General features: G+C 35.8%; 1 protein-coding gene across 1 annotated transcript; it reads right to left on the minus strand.

Moving 5' to 3' along the window:
• Window positions 1-320: 320 nt before the first annotated feature.
• Window positions 321-18,765, minus strand: gdpd2 (glycerophosphodiester phosphodiesterase domain containing 2). Its single transcript, XM_015001703.2, has 16 exons — window positions 18,618-18,765; window positions 14,511-14,661; window positions 11,649-11,752; window positions 11,449-11,542; window positions 11,305-11,364; window positions 11,123-11,221; window positions 10,128-10,218; window positions 7,120-7,268; window positions 6,702-6,787; window positions 6,407-6,551; window positions 6,104-6,319; window positions 5,886-6,031; window positions 3,127-3,274; window positions 2,893-2,975; window positions 2,787-2,815; window positions 321-1,919 (listed from the first exon to the last, which is right to left on the minus strand). Exons 2-16 carry the CDS (start codon window positions 14,592-14,594, stop codon window positions 1,879-1,881), a joined length of 1,575 nt encoding a protein of 524 aa, XP_014857189.2. The 5' UTR covers window positions 14,595-14,661; window positions 18,618-18,765; the 3' UTR covers window positions 321-1,878.
• Window positions 18,766-18,861: the final 96 nt, after the last annotated feature.

Consider the following 18,861-nt stretch of genomic DNA (forward strand, 5'->3'; position numbering starts at 1 on the left):
GCACGATGATTAAAATCTCGAATCTTTTGGTTGAATTTAACATTCTAATCATTCTCTCTATCCCATTTTTAATATTTATGTTGCTTTATGAAATATATATTAAATATAAATGCTTTTATTACAACTCTGAAAATATGTTCTGATAAATAGTTGCAATAAAATTAATCATGCAAAATATGAATACATTCGGATTATACTTTTAATAAGCACTATAGCTAGATCTTCAATAAGATAAATAAAACTGGGTATTGTTTAAAATGGTCTAATTATTGGTGCGTTAAACAGCATGCAATATGATTGCCAGCAGTCCAACTCACTGCTTTGTGTTTTATGTATTTTTTATTTTACTTATTTGTTTACTTATTTTTCTAACAAAATAGAAATATATTTTATTGCCCCACAGTGGGGAAATCCCAGTTTCACAGCAGCAAGTTCAGTGTGAGCATTTATATTTACACAAAGGTAAAACAACAGTAACAACAAAAACAATATTCAATAAGTAAGGACAACATTTACAACATCAGAAATTAATACTGTGCATGAAAAACACCATACTCTGTATACAAGGCTTTAAATGAATTAATTTTTGTTTTTATTTTAAATCTGTATTTAAAAAATATAAACATAATTTTAAAAAAGCTATTCCACCAAATTTATTGTAATATTGTACAGTATTAATTCAGTACAAAACACACCTTTAAATGAAGATTATACAAATGTTATTTTTTCCCTTTAATATATGATGCTAAAAAATGTGAAAAAAAAGACATTAGAAAAAAAAACATGTTTATCTTGTTATTAAACAGTTAATAAAATCTTTAAAAAAGAATGTACATCACAGTGATCTAGATTCATTATTCTTTCTGAGTTCACTGTAAAAATTTAGAAAAGGTCACATTTCTGCAAACTGGTTGTATTTAAAGGTTGAAAACGAACACAGCCTATTACAACATCTTAACTTTATGTGAAATAAATGAATCCATTACTGGATTTTACACAAGACATGCCACATTGAAAAATGGAAAAACATTTGAAATATTTTATCGTCAGTTTTCTATGTCACAAAAATCTGGTAAATGTTGGATCCAAAAGTAATCCATATTGGAGAAATTTTGACAGTTCTGTAATTTTCATACTTTCTTTTTAACTCATAAAATGGATCAAATTTGGGGTGTTGTTTATTCCCTGAGAATAAAGTGTTGGGATTACACACAGAATACAACTCAAACAGCAGCACACACACAAAATAACAACAAACATTCTGGTTAATTTGGCTCAGGTTACAGATATGTTTCCATGGTGTAGTGTAGCTGTAGTTTAGCTTAAAATGATTCACACTCATGGCAGATTTACATTTAAAGTTGTCTTTTAATTTTACCAATATGATTTTTTTGACTGGCATTAATAATAGTGTTTTAGAGTAACCCAGCCAGAGTCTCGTCTTGAATCTGATAGGAAATCTGACAACTTGGACTTGGAAAAATTTTTACTCTAAATCCACCAGGGTTATGAAACATTTCAGGCTTATTTGTAGCTTTCCTTAAATTGTACAAAAATATAGTGCAAAGAGAAAGCAGTTCAGATCTTAATACAATGAGAAGGTCAAAGGCACTGTATTTTATTTAGCAAAAAGATAAACCTTTAAATGTAAAATCCCTTGCAACCAAACACCATCCAGTGGCATATTAATGATATGTGAATAAAATCTTTTTTAAAAATCAGTAAAAAATTATTTCCTTTTTCACAGCTTAATACAAAACTGTGTGGTGATGACACTTTATTTCTTTCTTTAGACCTGATGAAGCGTTTAGTTGCTGTGGTGACCCAGAAATGGATCCAAGATGGCTTTAGGTCTTCTGATGCCTGTCGAAGTTCAAACTAAAGGAGCAATTCAAGCCCATCAAAAGCGTTGATTCTTCCTGGTACAGATAAAATAATAATAAAAAGGATATATCAATATCCGTTGTTGACAAGGAAAATTATTTAAAAGTTTCAGCCGCAAGAAAAATTAAAATTCTTAAGAACGCTGAAGGTGGGAATATTACCTGGGCTTAAAGATGCAGTAACTTTAACAAAAATGTGTTTCTTCCATATTTATATTTCCATAATTTGATTGATTGATTGATTGATTGATTGATCGATCGATTGATTTGTTAAAACTGCCTCCATTTTGTGACAGAATGTCATAAGACAGATAATCTATGAAAAAAGTCAAGCTCCTCCACTTCTGTCCACTAGTGCTATGTATTACTGTGGTCTGCAAAACATAGCACCGCTCCCGGTCAAAAACAACCAATCAGAGCCAGGAAAAAGGTCTTAGTGTGTCAATCCACCTCATGTACGTGCTGCTAAGTGTACTGTAGCTTACTGTTACAGTAAAACCAATTATCTCCCGTCATTAGTGACCATGCTAACTAGCTTTAGCATTCGTAGCAGGCTATGTTGTGGTGAGGAGGCGGCGTTCAAAGGGAGGAGATGAGCATGAGACTGATTGACAGCGCTAAGAACCTCCTCCTGGCTCTGATTGGTTATTTCAGATTTAGTGGTGTGTTTCTTCAGTTAGTACTAGTTAGTACTAGGAGAAGAGCTCAAGTTTTTCTCAGATTATGTGTCTTATACTGTCACAACAAATATGTAGTAACATCTATTTGTTAATAACTGCAGCTTTAATCAAGTGACATTAATTTATTAAAATAAGAAAACAGACAGTAGATTAGTTGATATTTAAATGAAGTTAGGGTTGCATATGAAGGATGATGTGTAAATTTTATTTTAACTAATTTTACCTTCTCTGTGATGGGAACGTTTGGTTTTCCTGCCACACACAAAGAAAAAGATTAGTGCAAAATCATCAACATTTTTCAATTAAAAAAAAAACTGCAGTTAGCTTACCGTTGATAGACAAAGACAGCAATCATTATCAAAATGGATGCAGCATCTACTGAAATCCATAATGTTCTATAAACAGAAGGTGCCTGAAACATACAATCCAGGATCACAGAGTTCAGAAAGAAGTGGTACAAAACGGAACCATGAAAGTGTTGGATGATCAGTTGATAATTAAACCGCTGGAGCAGGAGGAACAAACGAGCAGCCACTGTTACTGCATGTGTGCACATCACTCACCATGGTCCAGTCAGGCTGCTCCATTTTGCTAAACACCTGGCAGTTGTTAGTAGTGACTGAACTGACTCCTGCACACCACAGCAGAGAGAACATCCAGCGCTCATTGACCACATACATGTTCACTTTAGTGCCGTTTTTTCGAAAGTTCCTGTCGGATATAAACTCAGCATGAGATACAAAAGAACATTCAGGACTGTGATATTGTAAATACATAAAGGCAGCAGATGGGTTATACCATAAACTAGGAGTAAATTCAAAGCAGGAACCATAAATGCTCATACTGTGTGTGTATTTAAGTAAATGTATGTTTGTAACTGTGTGTAAATGAATGACCCAGCTGCAAAATTAAAACCGTCTGCTTAACACTGTGTGAGCAGTTTTTGCACTGTGACAGTGCTTATTATCCTACTGTTGCTATGGGGAGGAGTGTTTGGTCTGCAGCACAGTGTAGGTGGATGGTTCGTGTCACAGTAGCATCAGCATGAATACCAGCAGCACCCAAGCTTGTCTTCAACAATAACCCAAATCACCCCTCAGGTGCTGAATTTTGATAATATTGCATCGCTTATTGCAAATGGAATTTAAAAACAGAGTTAAATACTTTATCTTAATCTGATACTTAGAATTGTTTGATGATGTGAAACCTTCCAACAAGGAATCTTGTTGAAAGCGAGCAAAATCCTGTTTTACAGCATTGCACATTTCCAATTGTCTTTAAAATACTTCAAATTGACACATCTATATAAGTTGGTCTTTTAGTGATTTAAAGATTTGTGTAAATGCATTAGAACAATCAAAGAAAACCACCAGGAAGTAACCCAAAATAGACATGGGCATGCATTTTATTCCAGCCTTTTGTGAAAATTACCTTTTTTTTTAGATTTTAACACACAAACCTAAGAAAACTATAGAATAAGAACCTACAAGATTAGCCCATAAATCAAAAATATTACACCATATTGTCCTTTTGTTGTTTATAGATCAACTCTCAAAGTATAAGTTGATTTAATTAGTTGACCTTTCTCAGGTCTAGCCTGCAGTCTGCTGCTTTACAAACATGCCTCTTGCACTGTGTCACCTGTGGTATAAATACAGCACTACGTTAATAACAGTCTTGATTGATGAAACTTAAGCTTCCACAACATGGCTGCCTGTGTTTTCGCAACTATCAATTGCCATAGTTGTCTGACTCATAAGTGAGGAAAGAGTAGCTCTTTCAGGGTGCCGCCGCTTTACTCTATGCTGACAGCAATCAGACGTTTGTCTGGCATCTCATTAGAAGGACTTATAAACTCTGCAGACAGTATGATGGAAATTTTTGCAGCTTTGAAGTCGTAGCTAATGCTTTAGCAATTTTGTCATCATAAGCAACGTTAATACCATATAGTGGGAGGACGGTTTTTAACAACCAAATGTTGCAGTCAATCACCAGTCCCTGTTTCCATCCTCAGTTTAACATGGATTATATTTCGCTCAGTGAATTTTGGTTCATAGTATTCTATTTCTAGACTATTTAAACTACGGTTTGCCTTGACAACAGTTGTCTTAACACACCTAATCCAGAGTGGATTTGCAGAAGTGGATAGACTCACACTGCTGTCAAGGCAATGCGACTTTCATCATCTATTCCATAAAAAAGTTCCTTGCAAACTTTGCATGTATTTAAATCTAAACTACCAAAAGATTGATCAATATTTTTCAAAATGTTTTGTTTTTGTATCAGTCTTTTACAAACTTTTTTTTTAACATCTGACAAAAGTTAAGGATCTACTGATATACTGAACTAACCTTCCTTGGCCAGAAGAGGGCAGTAGCTAGAGTGTCTGTCATGTTTTAGATCCAAATGAAGGCAAAATGAAGATGAAATGAATGTGTCATACATTAACACTTAATATTCCTCGTGATTCTTTAGAATAAAAGAAATCGTTTGAATACTCTAAAGATGAACATTAGCAAATTTTAAGATCGTGCCAAAGAGACCAGAAAATGCTTATTTCAGTTCCGTCTCTTCTCAGCTGGCTCTTGAAGTCAGCAGGTGGATTTCCTCAGCCATGAACAACACGCTGCAAATTCACAAAATATCTAAGCCAAGCAAGAAATGGCTTTAAGAAGAGTGAAGCTCTTTTAGATATAGTCCTCTCATAAGTGGCAATATTTAAAATTGGCCAAATGAGTATGTGCCTAGAGTGTTTCTCAACAGGGGTGCAGAAGCACAATAAGTTAAACTAAATGTAAATGTTTTCTCAGTATCAGTTTATTTTCTCCTAATTAAAAGTTCCCAGGATCAGAAATCTCAAAGATTTAGTCTGGTCATTGAGGACTCATGCCACACAGGCATGACTTCTCACCAGGCATGCAAATGTAAACATGATCAATAATAAGTTTTGTTGTATAAATGTGAAAATCCAGTGTCACAAAGGAATGCAGCGGTTAATGTTTTTGCTGCATCGCAACACTTCCAAAAAGTCAGTGAACTGCTCCGATTCATGAACTCCTTTAAACATGTTGCAACACTGTTTTTCATTCCTTAGTAAATGTTTTATGACTGCTCATCCGTTTAACAACACCCCTTTAGGTTCGGGACGTTATTCGTCTGTATCCCCTTGAGCCAAGTTTCACATGTAAAGCACTGGCACCTTGTCCAGACATGCTTCTACTCACTACACTACTGTGCATGCCAACCCCAATAAAAACAGTATCTGCAGACAATCTAAGTGTTTTTTGTTTTTGTTGGTTTTCATCTTGTTCTTAGGTCTTACCTGATTTCATCTGCAGAGAGGTTACTGTATTTAACATTAAGGTGAGTTCCATGTTGTGCAAACATCTCTTTTGTATTGTTGTACACCTGGATGAAGTTTGAAGTCTTCATCACATATTCTCTGTTTTGTGGTGGAAGCCAGTAGATCTAGAGCAAGACAAGGCTTTAAAATCCTGCAAAATGAAATGTTTTCAAACTTGCAAGGACATTTAAACTTACCAATTCGTGGTTGATGCCTGAATCCAAGATCTCTTTCACAGTGTCCTCAGTGTCATTAGTTTTACTACAGTTTTCGGGACAATACAAGTCAAATATAATGGAAATATTGTGCCGTTTGGCGAGGTCTAGAAGATCCTTCAGTTCAGGAATAGTCTGCGTTTCAGCTGTCTTTCTCTGGCTTTTGTTGAGCAGGTGAACAGTTTGAAAAGGATCGTTCTGGGAAGACACAGATCATTTTAGTGTTTTTTACTTGTTTTAAAAATTCAAACTTGTAGCGAGGCTCATATCAGAGGCAGCACTCACCTCTATGAACCATTTCCCTGCATTTAGAGACTTAAGCGTGCTCATGTCCACCTCATTGCCATAAGAAATATTTTGTGTCACATTTGTTGTTCTTTTGAGGAATTCGCCCTTATGGTCGTGCATCAGAAAGGGAATTCTGTCTTTGCTAAATGAACAATCATTATTGAGACTCCTGTAAATGCTTCATTTTTATCTGCCACATTTACAAACAATCCTCACAAAAGCATTGATGATAAATGTTAATAGAAATATTAAAGGGCAAAATGAATAAAAGCGGTAAACAATTTCACCCTACCTGAGCTGCACATCAGTCTCAAATACTTTTACGTTGCACTCTGTTACACTCCTTTCAAAGGACATCATGGTGTTCTCTGGGGCCAGCTGAACACAGTCAGAACATGAGTGAGAAACTTTTTTGGACAAACTACCCTGAGGCTGTGAGAGTACACAAAACTGAGTGCACATTATATTAAATGGAGCTTATTGTTGATGGAGCAGCTGAGCATGGCTGCAGATGCAGGCCATATGGGGCCCCTCATATGACTTGCAACGGTGCAACACATTCAAAAATAGGAAAAAATGCCTTGTTGTTACCCAACACACCTCAATATTGATTCTTAAATAAATAACATGTTTCAAATAAATATTACTGCACTTCTTTCCATGCAGGTTGTTTATTTTTAAGTTTTTGTCTTGTTCAACAGGATGCTCACCATTGGTGCTCCTCTGTGGCCCCAGAGGTCTGGTTTAGTTAAATTTAATTCCTTTATGTCGATCAAACAGGGTGAGTGGATGAGCAGGGGACTCAGATAGATGAATGCCGACAAAGTAAGGAATGATGCTGCAATCAGGAACTTTGATTCTGGAAAGAAAACAAGACAACCAACTGTTTATGCTGAGTAGGTTTGTGTATTGTTTCAGACTATCATCTTTAGAGGTTTGAAGGACGAGCAGCAGGATGTCAGCATTGATTTCATCTTGTAATATACTGTCTTCAACACTTTTCACTGAAGTCAATTATTGGCAAAAACAAACTATACATAATGTATGAGTGACGTCAAGAAGTCAATTCATTATTAGCTGCATTAATCATAAAGTAGGTTGACATATAAATGTTTCAATTTCGGCTTTTACTTTTATAAATAAAGACATTTCTGTTTGTTTTACACTTGACTGTCCCTCCCTCCCCTTCCCTGCCCTGCCTGCTCTGTTTTTGTCCTGTCTTGTTCTATATTTTTGGAGCTTTTTTTTGCACATCCTCCCAATCTACAAATTCTGCATCTGGTCAACCGGTCTCTCAATGCAATTGATCAAATTTTCTCAACGACAAGTCTGGGCACAGGAGAGCGCTCTTGTCCTGCGGGGACACACCCAGCGGGATTCACCCTGGATTTATTCATAATAACAGAATTTCTGCTGTTTGGAGCTTGCGGATTCCTGGCTTATCGACAAATTTGTGATGGACTTGGTCAAAATAGCGAACGCTCAGACTTGTGGTGTGGACAGAGACGCAAGTTGGATGTGAGTCTTGCTGAGACTCGCAGCCCAGCTGAGGACTCTAAAAACTCACTAACGGGATGGAATCGATCTTGGAGAAGTTGCTAGTTTCGGTTCAGTGGAACGACCAAACTAATCTGGATAATTGGGAACTGAGATGTATCGGAGAAACTTTAGGGAAGATTGAAGTTTATAATCTACCCGACCAAAGACATTCTGTCTCTGAATTGGCTTTCCCCATGTTGCCTTGGAAGGGCTGCATATTTCCAATCTCCTTGAAGATATGTAAACATAACGCTCCTTCCCACCTCACCCACTCCTGTTATCCAGGCAGCTGTGGAGCTGAGCGCTCCCAAGGATGTTCCTCGATAACAACAACGTGGTTTCATGGCCCTGTGACGCCACCGCCTTCTCTCATGTCTTTGTTTTGCCCATTGTTTTGTCTGAATGTTGCCATTTGCACCTAATGTGTCCTTTCCTCTTAGAAACTGTGGAGTACTCACTTTTAACCCAGAAAAGGAATTAGAACAAACTTGGAATCCAGAGATTCTAGTTTATTAGTCATTCTTTAGCTTATTTTTTAAGAAACTGTAGAGTATTCACTATTTAGGCCAATATTAGGTTAATTTTAGATTATTATGCAGAGAGACTCCTATTATTGCAACCCAGAAAAGGAATTAGAACAAACTAAGAATCCAGAAAATGTTTTGGTAACACTTTATTTGAAGGGGTGTGCATAAGACTGACATGACACTGTCATAAACATGACATAACACCTGCCATGAACATAAAAAAGTCTTTATGAATGTCTATGACAGTTGTCATGAAGTGTCATTCAGAAAATAATGACACTTTTAATGCAAAGTTGCTCTAAAAGTTGCATTAAAGGTCCATTAAAAGTGGCAACTTTGCATGATTTTGTAAATTATGATAATTTAATGCAGAGTTGGCACTTTTAATGGACTTAGACTGAAAAACTTAGAAGCCTGATTATTTAAATGTAAATCATTATAATTCATAGAGGTTTTTTTTTTGTTTTTACCATGTCTGTAAATGTATTCACAATCTTTTTTCAAAAGCGACTTGCTTGTTAAATTAAATGTCCAAACAAAACCCGTTTCTAAAATATAGATGAGTTTAAGCCAACCAATCGTTCTGAATTTTAGAGAAAAAACACAGAAGTTCACAAAGCTTGCTAAAAGTTTTAGCGTCTTTTTAGAGTCAAGCTCTTCAGATCTCAAACTGCAGTCGAAGGTTTTCCAAATAATTTTATAGCAATTTATTCATCTCCTCCTGAAGACAAGCTTCGTTTGACACGGAGAGGTTGTTCACTGGAAAACCTGCTAAGCATGTATAAAGTGGTAGCTGTTTGTTCAGCAGTTAATCTTCATGACACAATGTAAAATGTCATGTTTTTTGACAAATTGTCAAAAAAAAATCAAAAATCAAAACACTATTTAAAATCTCATGTTACAGGTTAAAGGAGGTACTGTCCTATGTTGCTCAATGCCTCATGTTTACCTTGGCTCCCTGCTGTCACTTTTGGCTCAGCATCAGAATGAAACTGTGACAGAGATTTCTGTTTTTTTTACTATTGTATTTCTAACTGACACAAGCAGCCATTCCTGTGTTGTTTGTCATAACTGAAAAGGGTTTGACTATTCAGTTTGTTTACTAATGTACTAGAAAAAAAACAGGTGTCCAACTTTCTTTCTCATTCTGGTAAAAACAAAGAAATGTAACAATAACAAGTGAGGATAAGCAAAGAATACCAAATTGGTGTCATAATTTTTTTTAATGACTGTACATATGGATTAAGTAGTAAAACAAACTGAAATGTATTTTGAAATGAAACGTATTATTCCTTTAAAAGTAAACACCCACATTTGTCCTTCATTTTTTAAAGAACGGGAGAAGCTGTAAAAGATTTGAGTGTTGCTGTTAAAGAAAATTAATTTCCTTTTCCTTTACATTCATTTTGAACTACAAGTTCAAAATGAATGTGTAATTACAAAGCAGATCTGAAATTCATTTTAAGCTTATCTGGCTCTAAATGTTGCATAATGTCCTCACATTCCTTCACATGAGTAGTCATTTCATGATTCATAGCTATTACAAATTATTTAATGACTAATCCTGCAACTGAATTTATGTCTCATGAAATCAGTCTATGCAATGGTGCAGATGAATCATGTGTTTGATTACTGACGGATGTGAAACTCACTTTCCTGGACCTGGTTGAAGGTCCGGAAGACCAACCAGCTCAGCAGGGTCAAGGCTCCAACAGCACCGAATTGTAAGAAAGGAGCCATGTACTGCAAAGAGAGAACAAAAATATAAGAGGGCCAGCTTGGAGTCTGGAGTTAAACCTCTACATTGTGCTTGGCAATAAAAACTATTTCAATAATTTCATGAGAAACGGAAAATGTAAATGACTATAATAAAGGTAGGCTTTAAAAGTCAGTGAGACAGACATTACACATGCCCTTTTGGCTTTTTGGAGAAAAAAAACTGCAAACTGAAGTGTGAAGTCGATTTGCATTTTCCAGTCATACTCAAACATATTTGCATTTTAAAAACAGTATGCACAAATTACAGTAACTTACAGTCTTTCAAAATGAAAAACTGTTGGCTGCAGCACTTCCTGCTTTGTTTGTAGCATTAAGTTTATAAAGCAGAAAATTTGCTTCTTCTCAAGTTTTATCTGCAAGCCCTGAAATATGGTACAGCTGATTTATCAGGAACTCATATAACAACAGAGAAAAGATGCTAGTGTCTGCAGCTTTGTGTTCATCTGAAGACATAAAACTACTACAACTAACCGCACATCAGATAAGTCTGATTGATTTCTATCAAAGAAGACTGTATGCTGGAAATGAATCAACCTTCAATAAAGTTTTAGTTTAGGGTTGTGCATATTTATGCAACTAGGTGATTGTAGAGTGTTTATATCCCTGTCGAACTGATTTTTCTGTCAAATTTTACAGGATATATGGCACATTAAAGTGTGAAAAAAAGCTACGAAACAATCATTGAGCCAATTTTTCAAGTCTCATGAACGTAAAATGATAAAAGGGTGCTTAGAGAGTCAAGAAACATCGCATTGCTTCTCTTATGTTAATGTAATATCAGTAACAACAGGCATTGGAAAAAAGGCAAAGAAAAAAAACCCCTGATCGGGTGAATCCCCAACTTTCACGAGCCACACACTCACTGTACCTGGAGTGACAGAGGAACAATATGCCATTCTTCTGGCTGTTTAACGGTCATTACTACAATCATAGCAACGATGAGCACCACTCCGACACATATCAAAGCCTGCATATCAGAAAAGAAAATGTGATAGTTAGTCCTGTGATTAAATCTGATACTCTATGTTGACAAGTGAAGGTTTGTTCTACCTTGTGGATCCAGTGTAAGTCAAGATTTTCTCGCAAGACAACTTGGACCAGTGCAAAAAGCTGCAATCAAGACAAAATGTTTAAGTTTAGACAGAAACAGTTGAAGAAATCCAGTTTTATTCAATTTGATATGATGCTTCTCACCAGCAGCAGAAGGCAGTAGCTGGCAAACAGGGCAAAAATGATCATGGCCACCATGAAATAGTTCATATGCTTGTGAAGAAGGGAGAATAACAGCCTGATAATAGAACAGAAGAGATTAGGACTCGGGTAACAGAGTAAAAGCCACCACTAAAAACAAAAAAGCAAGAGTGGATCCTGGGTTTCCTGTTGTGATCACTCACGTATTAAAATCATCTCGGTCGTTGAAGATGACCAGCCAAATGTAAAGCCAGCAGACAGAAATTAAGGCTATAACAGTGACCATTACGCACCAGCAGGTTGAGCGCTGTGGAAAGATAAGATCGTTATTTGTTAGGTTTCTAGCTAAAAATAATGCAGGTCATGCAGGTAAATGAGGTGAAAGATTTCAAACATTCTCTCCTTGTTGACTTTGTGCTCCTTACCATGACAGCTCAACTAAAACAACCCTTTATATTTTCTCAGGTAAACACACCTGTACTTTTACAATGGAAATGATAGGACATCGTCATCTTCCTTCTCTTTGTACTCCACGTAAATCTAGCAAAACCTGTCACGACTTGTAAGTTTTTTCATTATTTTTGGCGCAAACTGGAATCATTAGTCATCACATCTTCATCACCTTTTTATTAGTGTTTTAGCACTCTCTGACAAGCAAAACGGACAGTTTTTAATTTAAAATGTGATTAACAGAAGACAAACTTATTTGTAATATTTGTTTTTGAAGATTTCAGCCTTTTGTAGACTATTAATCTGTGGTTACTGGGAATAAAAGTTCTGCTCAATACTTTAAGTTATCCTTAACATTAGTAAAACAGTTAAAGTCTGTTAATTTACAGAGGTGCAACTCAGTAAATTAGAATATAACAAAAATGTTTATTTCACTTATTTAAAAATTTAAAAGGGGAAAGCCATTCAAATATGACATGCAGATTCTCTATATTTCAAGCTTTTACTTCTGTAGTGTTTTTATTAAAAATCCAATAATTTGTTCAGCAAACAATTAGAATGCTACCATAAATGAAATAAAATAAATGAGACTGTTTACAGAGTGCTATATGAAAGTATGCTTATGGAAAGTTAGGTGGAAGGAAAAAATGTGGTTAAAAAAAGACAAATACCAAATGTGAGTTTGGAGTTTCAGGACAGATGCATCAGATATGGACTTTTTAGCTGAATTAAGTGGTTGAGGATCCACCACACACTGACACATCCATGAAACTGGCTGTTGCATTCTTTGAGTTATACGTCTCCTGAACCAGAGGCAACATCACAAAACCGACTCGACTGCTGCACAAAGGTCCAAATGTAAGATTTAAAGAAATCATTGTCCTGGACACAGAATCCAAGCTCCATCATGCTCAGTAGGACTTTTCCTACTTAGACATTTGATCTGCTGACTTTAATCCACTTGTTTTACTAAAAATACTTTACGTTTCCCTCTTCTGTCAAGCTTTATGCTCATTTTGTTTTCCAGTAGGAGTTAGCAGTTGCCCACACTGCCAAAGATGCCAATACCTGTTGGAACTATCACTGTTCTTGATCAGCTAGCAATGGAGTATTGTCAACAAGAAGATGAAACACCAGACCTAACAATGCAGAAAAGCTGCTGTTGAAACAACCTGGGCTTCCTCACCACTCCAGCAGGGCCCCAGGCCTGCAGTAATTCATGCCAAAGAAGCCTGAAATGGCAGAGTTTTCATTAGCTGTAAGCCATAATCAAATTCAAGAGATACAAGAACATGAAATATATCACTGTGAATTTGACTGTGGTGCAGCTGTTGCTCAAAGGGAAGTGAAGCTGCTTGAGATCTTGAATCTGTGGCTTTGATTCCAGCTTCTTTCTTGTGCCACATTTTAATGTGGCCCTGGGCAAGGCACTTAAAGCCAAGTTACCCACTGGTCTATGCATTGCGGTATAAACAAGTCTCGGTTTGTGCATGTAACTAGGCGAATGTGTCTCTTGTGTAAAGCACTTTGAGTGGTTGGTAGAGAAAGCTAATAATAATAATAATAATAATAATAATAATAATAATAATAATAATAAATACATCCGTTCATCATTTCTTTTTCTTTTTTTTTTACTGAATTACAATTAATTGATAAGCAGCTATTTTCTCAAAAACCCGAGTTTTGTCTTGTAGGAAGAGGTCCAACCTTCTTTCCATGACATAAAGGGCAAATTTTCATAGCATGCTAATGTAGCTCCATGCAGAAGAGAATCAAATGTTTATTTCAAAACAGAACCGCATAAAGTGCATCATGTATCCCACACCAGACTGGACCATTTTACTTTTCCGTTCTGGTATGCCGTTACCATTTTTATTCCTATATCAACTGAGTCCACTTAAAGCTGCAGTACGCAGCTTTTATAAAAACATGTTTTATTTTACATACATGTTAAAACTGCTGTCATGTTGTGACGGTTTGTGATGAAACAGAGAATCTGTGAAAAGATCAATCTTCACCCTGAGCTACTGTTGCTGTCTGAACAAATACACAGCTCCCGACCAAAAACAACCAATCAGAGCCAGGAGGAGGGTCTTAATGCTGTCAATTAATCTTATGTTCATTGCTAAATGTGCTAATGGTAGAGAAACAACTTAATGTACCTGCAAAACTGTTTATCCACTGTCGTCAGTGGCCATGCTAACTAGCCTGAGCATTCACTACCAGTGAAGCCGGGGGAGGGATGAGCAGCACCACATGGGGGGTGATTGACAGCAATAAGACCTGACACTGATTAGTTGTTTCTTATTAGCACTGGGAGCGCTGAAAGAAGGCGGAGGAACTTGATTTTTTTTTCTCGGACTATCTGTCTCATACAATATTTCATCAAATATGTAAAACATATATATATTTTTTAACAAAAGTTACATACTTTTGTTAAAAAAGTATGTAACTGGTCAGCTTTATGGATGACCAGCGGCGCCCTCTTCTGGATAGTGGGAAACTACAACACTAAGAAAGTCTAAATTGCTTGGAATTCATTTTAATCTGATAAACCATTGATCGACAATTAATTAAATGCTTGTATGGACCTGAAATTTTTTATATATACGCACCTTGCTCTCATTGTCCCTGTGCGTCTCCCGACAGCAGCTAAAGAAAGCTCTGCTGAAACCTCTGCAACATCTGCCCAGGGCCATCGCAGCTCTTTAAATTCACAGTGAAGAAAATGCCAGGAGGAGGATGGAGGAACTCTTATAATCCTTTCTGTGAACACAGAAAAGAAAGGCTGGTCTCATTCATCTCCCCAAGCACATGGAGCAATGAGGGAGGGGATAGAAAACAAATGAGGCAGAGGTTCTTTGGGTGCTAAGGCAATTTCTCAAAGGAGTCTGTGTACAAAAGAGGGTATAGTCACTAGCCTACAATGGCCAACACCATGGGGTACTGAGCGCTGCACAGTCAGGCCTGGGAGAGAACTCCAGCTTTTTGCAGCACAAATGGTCACAGTGACAGGCACAGCCAAGCACCGATAGCCTAGGCAGGAAACAAAATCCCAGTGAGTAAAAAGCTGCAAGCAGAGAACAGCTGGACCTGAAAAACAACTAAAAGTGTATAAGGGATTAGGCTGTCCATCACCTTTCTCGAAATGGGTCATATAACAAGATAGTCGACATGTTGGGACTCAGCATCCTTCAGTTGTGCCAGGTTTCGGTTGCCCGCACAAGGAAAGGACATGGGAAACGGTCCTGTCAGGTTGTGTCACTCTAAAATGAGTTATTTAGGGCATCAGTTGTGAAAACTACTGTTTTACGACCCGTTTCTCGCTAGACCTGCTTTCATTTGAGATTCTGCCAGTTTCTTTTTCACCTGAGTGGTTTTCGTTTTTACAGTTAAAGCCCTCAGGGTCTTCACTTGAGGCTTCAAATTTAGCTGCTAGGATCAAGTGAAGAAAGATAAATCTTAATGTTGCATGCTGCTCCGAACAAGGTTGAAGCCTTACTGGTGGTTTATGAGATTTAATTACTTCAAAAGCACATTCCATTCATCATAGCATTGAAATCCACACATCACCACTGTAAGAGCAGAAACACGTAAAAGATGTGTGTAACTAAGCATTTTACAATGTTTCGATTTATAGGCTACTTTAGGTTTATGCCACGTAAACCTATTAACAGACAGAATACACATTGAAAGTAAATAATAATAATAATAATAATAATAATAATAATAATAATAATAATAATAATAATAATACTTTATTGATCCCCTAAATGGATAACATTATATATTTTTTTTTTATATTTTTTTTAAATTAAATCCTTGTAGCACCTTTTTCCTCTTTATAGTTGGTGCCAGTATTAAACAATATTTAAACACGTTGCTTCGTGGAAAAACAAAGTCCCGTATAATTACGAACTGATGTAACTGCAGTGATTTACTAACTGGAATTATTTGTATGTAAACACAGCAGATGCGCGCGCAACTTGACTGTAGAAAGAGTCTGCTCACTGGTTGCCATGGTTCCATTTATCTGGCTGTTTTAAGACAAGCTAGCTTGTTTTCAGCGTACTTACAACAGCGTGATAAAATAAGTTATGCAACCAAATTGACATCAGTTACCCATTGGTGACCAGTGAGTGGATAAATGTCGACAGAAAATGGCCCAAATTTAAGTGGGCGGAGATTATTACTATCAGTATTAAATGAATTTTGTTCACGGTAAGATCGTCACCTCAATGAGAAGTGTCGAGTTCCTCCAGATAAGGCCGACATATTCATGATGAGCAAGAGCACCGGAGTAGGGCTCCTAAAATATCAGTTTTCATTAAAACAAAACAAAACAAAACAAAACAAAACAAAAAACTGAATTCATATTTAGCTTGCAAAGGACAGATGAACAATCATTTCTTCATGTTTTGATCACAATTAGCCGTTAGCATTAACATCAAAATTAATGACAAAATGAAACACATTCAGATTTGCTGTAATAAAAGCACTTATGTTTACACTTAACATTATTATTGTTTCTATTTATTTTAAAATGACACCTAGGCATTAAAAAAACTGCTAGAAATAATTTGGAAGATTAGAGTTAATGGGGACCTGTTGGGGCAAGTCTGCATACCAAGTGAAACCAGGAAGTCTTGAACCTAAGCTGAAAGTAGAGCAAGAACTGTAGACTAACCACTTTGACAGCTTATGTCACGGTAACAAAAGGACACAAATATGTGATCGTTACCTGAAAACAATATGCTTCTTTGTTAAAACAGTAACCCACTTATGAATTTATGTGTTCATTTGTTCTGCAAAATTACTTTCTTCCTTGCAGTTTATGTTGGGGAAATAGAATAGAAAACAAAAATAACCACCTTCTGGCAGAGTAAATTATCACATGTAGAAACAACTTGCAATTTGTTTCACAAAGTTTTCTTTAAGACTTCATACCACATCATGCAACCTGTACTCAAAGAACTGTGGATTTCGAAATGAGCTTAATGAGAGATGTTAGAGAGTCAGGTTTAAACTGCTGGATAGACGAAATGAGGTTTAGCAAAACAACTTCCCCCTTAAAATAAATGTGAAATCTTTCTTTGTTCTTGTATTGCTGCAAAGGAGTTTATAGTGATAAGAATTGTGATACTAATCTGATGACATAGTTTAGTTTGTTGCTGTTTTTGCTTGAAACATTTTTCTTCTCCACTGTTAATACTTGAGAAAATAAATATAAATATTAAATATAAATATAATTAAATATAAATTTATATTTTATATAAATATATTTATATTTATATTTAAATATAAATATAATATATTTAAATATAAATATTCTTGAAAAATGAATAAATAAAATTCTACTGGGCTGCTTAGAGTAACAAATAGATCATCTAATCCAACTGGTGAAGGGGCCTATATGATAGAGATTGAGTTTTATTTTAAGAGACAAAATATAAAATTGTTTGTCTTGAAGCTTTTTTGTTTTGCTTTGTTTTTATTTTTATTTTTTAAAAAAGGTTTTGTGGCCGTAGTAGACTTTTTTTCAACAGCAGCTGCATGGACAGGAGAATGAAGGGAAAGACGATGAAGCAAAGGACGTGTTGAGGATTGTACCCTCTGCATATATTTGTAATTTTGTGTTTTTATGATGTGAAACACTTTGAACTACTATTTCTATGTAAAAATTGTAGATAGAATTTATGTTTTATTTACAAACTTCATTGCTGAAATGTGCCATATAAATAAACTTGATTGGTGATTGATATGCGATATGTCACTGAGCCACAACTAAATGTATGTTTTTCTAAAAAGAAAGTGTGATGAATTTCTTAACATTTTTTAACTTTAATTGTTATCACAATAAATGCCACAAAATAGATGAAAGTTTAAGTATTTGTTGCCTTTGCTTACTCAAGATGTTTTTCACCAAACATCTACAAATACTTTATATAGGTCAAAACATTTCAACTCTTCTTTACCGATGACCCATTTTTAGATTTCAAAGAGAAGCTTCATTGTTAGAAACCTTTTCAAATTCATTCACTGTTAAATTTTAACCAACTATTTCCTTCTCCCCTTTTTTATTGCATTACTTGGAAAACCTTTAACAACAAGGTGACCTTTTATTTATTTTAATTGTTAACCATAAAACTCCTTTTATACTTTTCCATCTAAAAAGCCTAAAAATAGCAATAAAATCTACAATTCTAACATTTTGTCACTGCTGAGATTTATCATTTTCTCATAATTTTTGTACTTTAATTTAATCTTTTTATTTGAGAAGTATTACTGGCAAACTCAACTAAATTTGTATGTGTATTTGTATGTACAAATAAAAAAATTTGTAGATACAATTTATATTTTATTTACAAACTTTATTGTACCCCCTAACTCTTCTTCTTTTTGTACTGTTCAATATATTTTTAGAAATGTATTAAGTATTGTTCAGAGTTAAGTGTTTTGTGTTCACATAAATACAAAAAGACATATAAAAGGAAACAAAAATAGTATATAAGACCAGACTGATAAAACCATTTGGCTTCAGCCTGTTAACTTTATGGCGAACAAATGTGCACATCTGATTAAAGGTTCTCTCCGCTGCATCATGGAGACAAACCCCTCTAATCTAACCACTTAATCATGCTTCTCAAAGAGGATTAAAACCACGCGCAATGTTTCCACCTAACCCTCTATTACCGAAATGAAACCACGAGTGACACACAGACCTTCAATCCGGTTCACAAACACGCGTTCTTCTTCGGATCCCGGCTCCGTTTGGCTCCTCTACATCTCTGCTTCGCTTCTCGCATCTTTTTGAATGCAGTCTTGATGCGTGGGCTGAATGAAAATTGGTCCTGATGAATGAATGTGGGGGCTCGGAGGGGGAAGGAGAGAGAGAGAGAGAGAGAAAGAGAGAGAGAGAGAGAGAGATAGAGAGAGTGGGAGGATCCATGTGCGCTGCGCAGGTAG

This window comes from Poecilia mexicana, unplaced genomic scaffold (assembly GCF_051168715.1).
Source record: "Poecilia mexicana isolate PSO_F unplaced genomic scaffold, ASM5116871v1 scaffold_10, whole genome shotgun sequence".
Taxonomy (NCBI): domain Eukaryota; kingdom Metazoa; phylum Chordata; class Actinopteri; order Cyprinodontiformes; family Poeciliidae; genus Poecilia; species Poecilia mexicana.

Coding starts and splice junctions, on each gene's coding strand:
- gdpd2 (XM_015001703.2), bottom strand. CDS start 14,594: ATGGCCCTGGGCAGATGTTGCAGAGGTTTCAGCAGAGCTTTCTTTAGC. Junction 11,753..14,510: donor ACAGGGACAATGAGAGCAAG/GTGCGTATATAT, acceptor ATCTTTCCACAG/CGCTCAACCTGCTGGTGCGT. Junction 6,552..6,701: donor GAGACTGATGTGCAGCTCAG/GTAGGGTGAAAT, acceptor TTGTTCATTTAG/CAAAGACAGAATTCCCTTTC.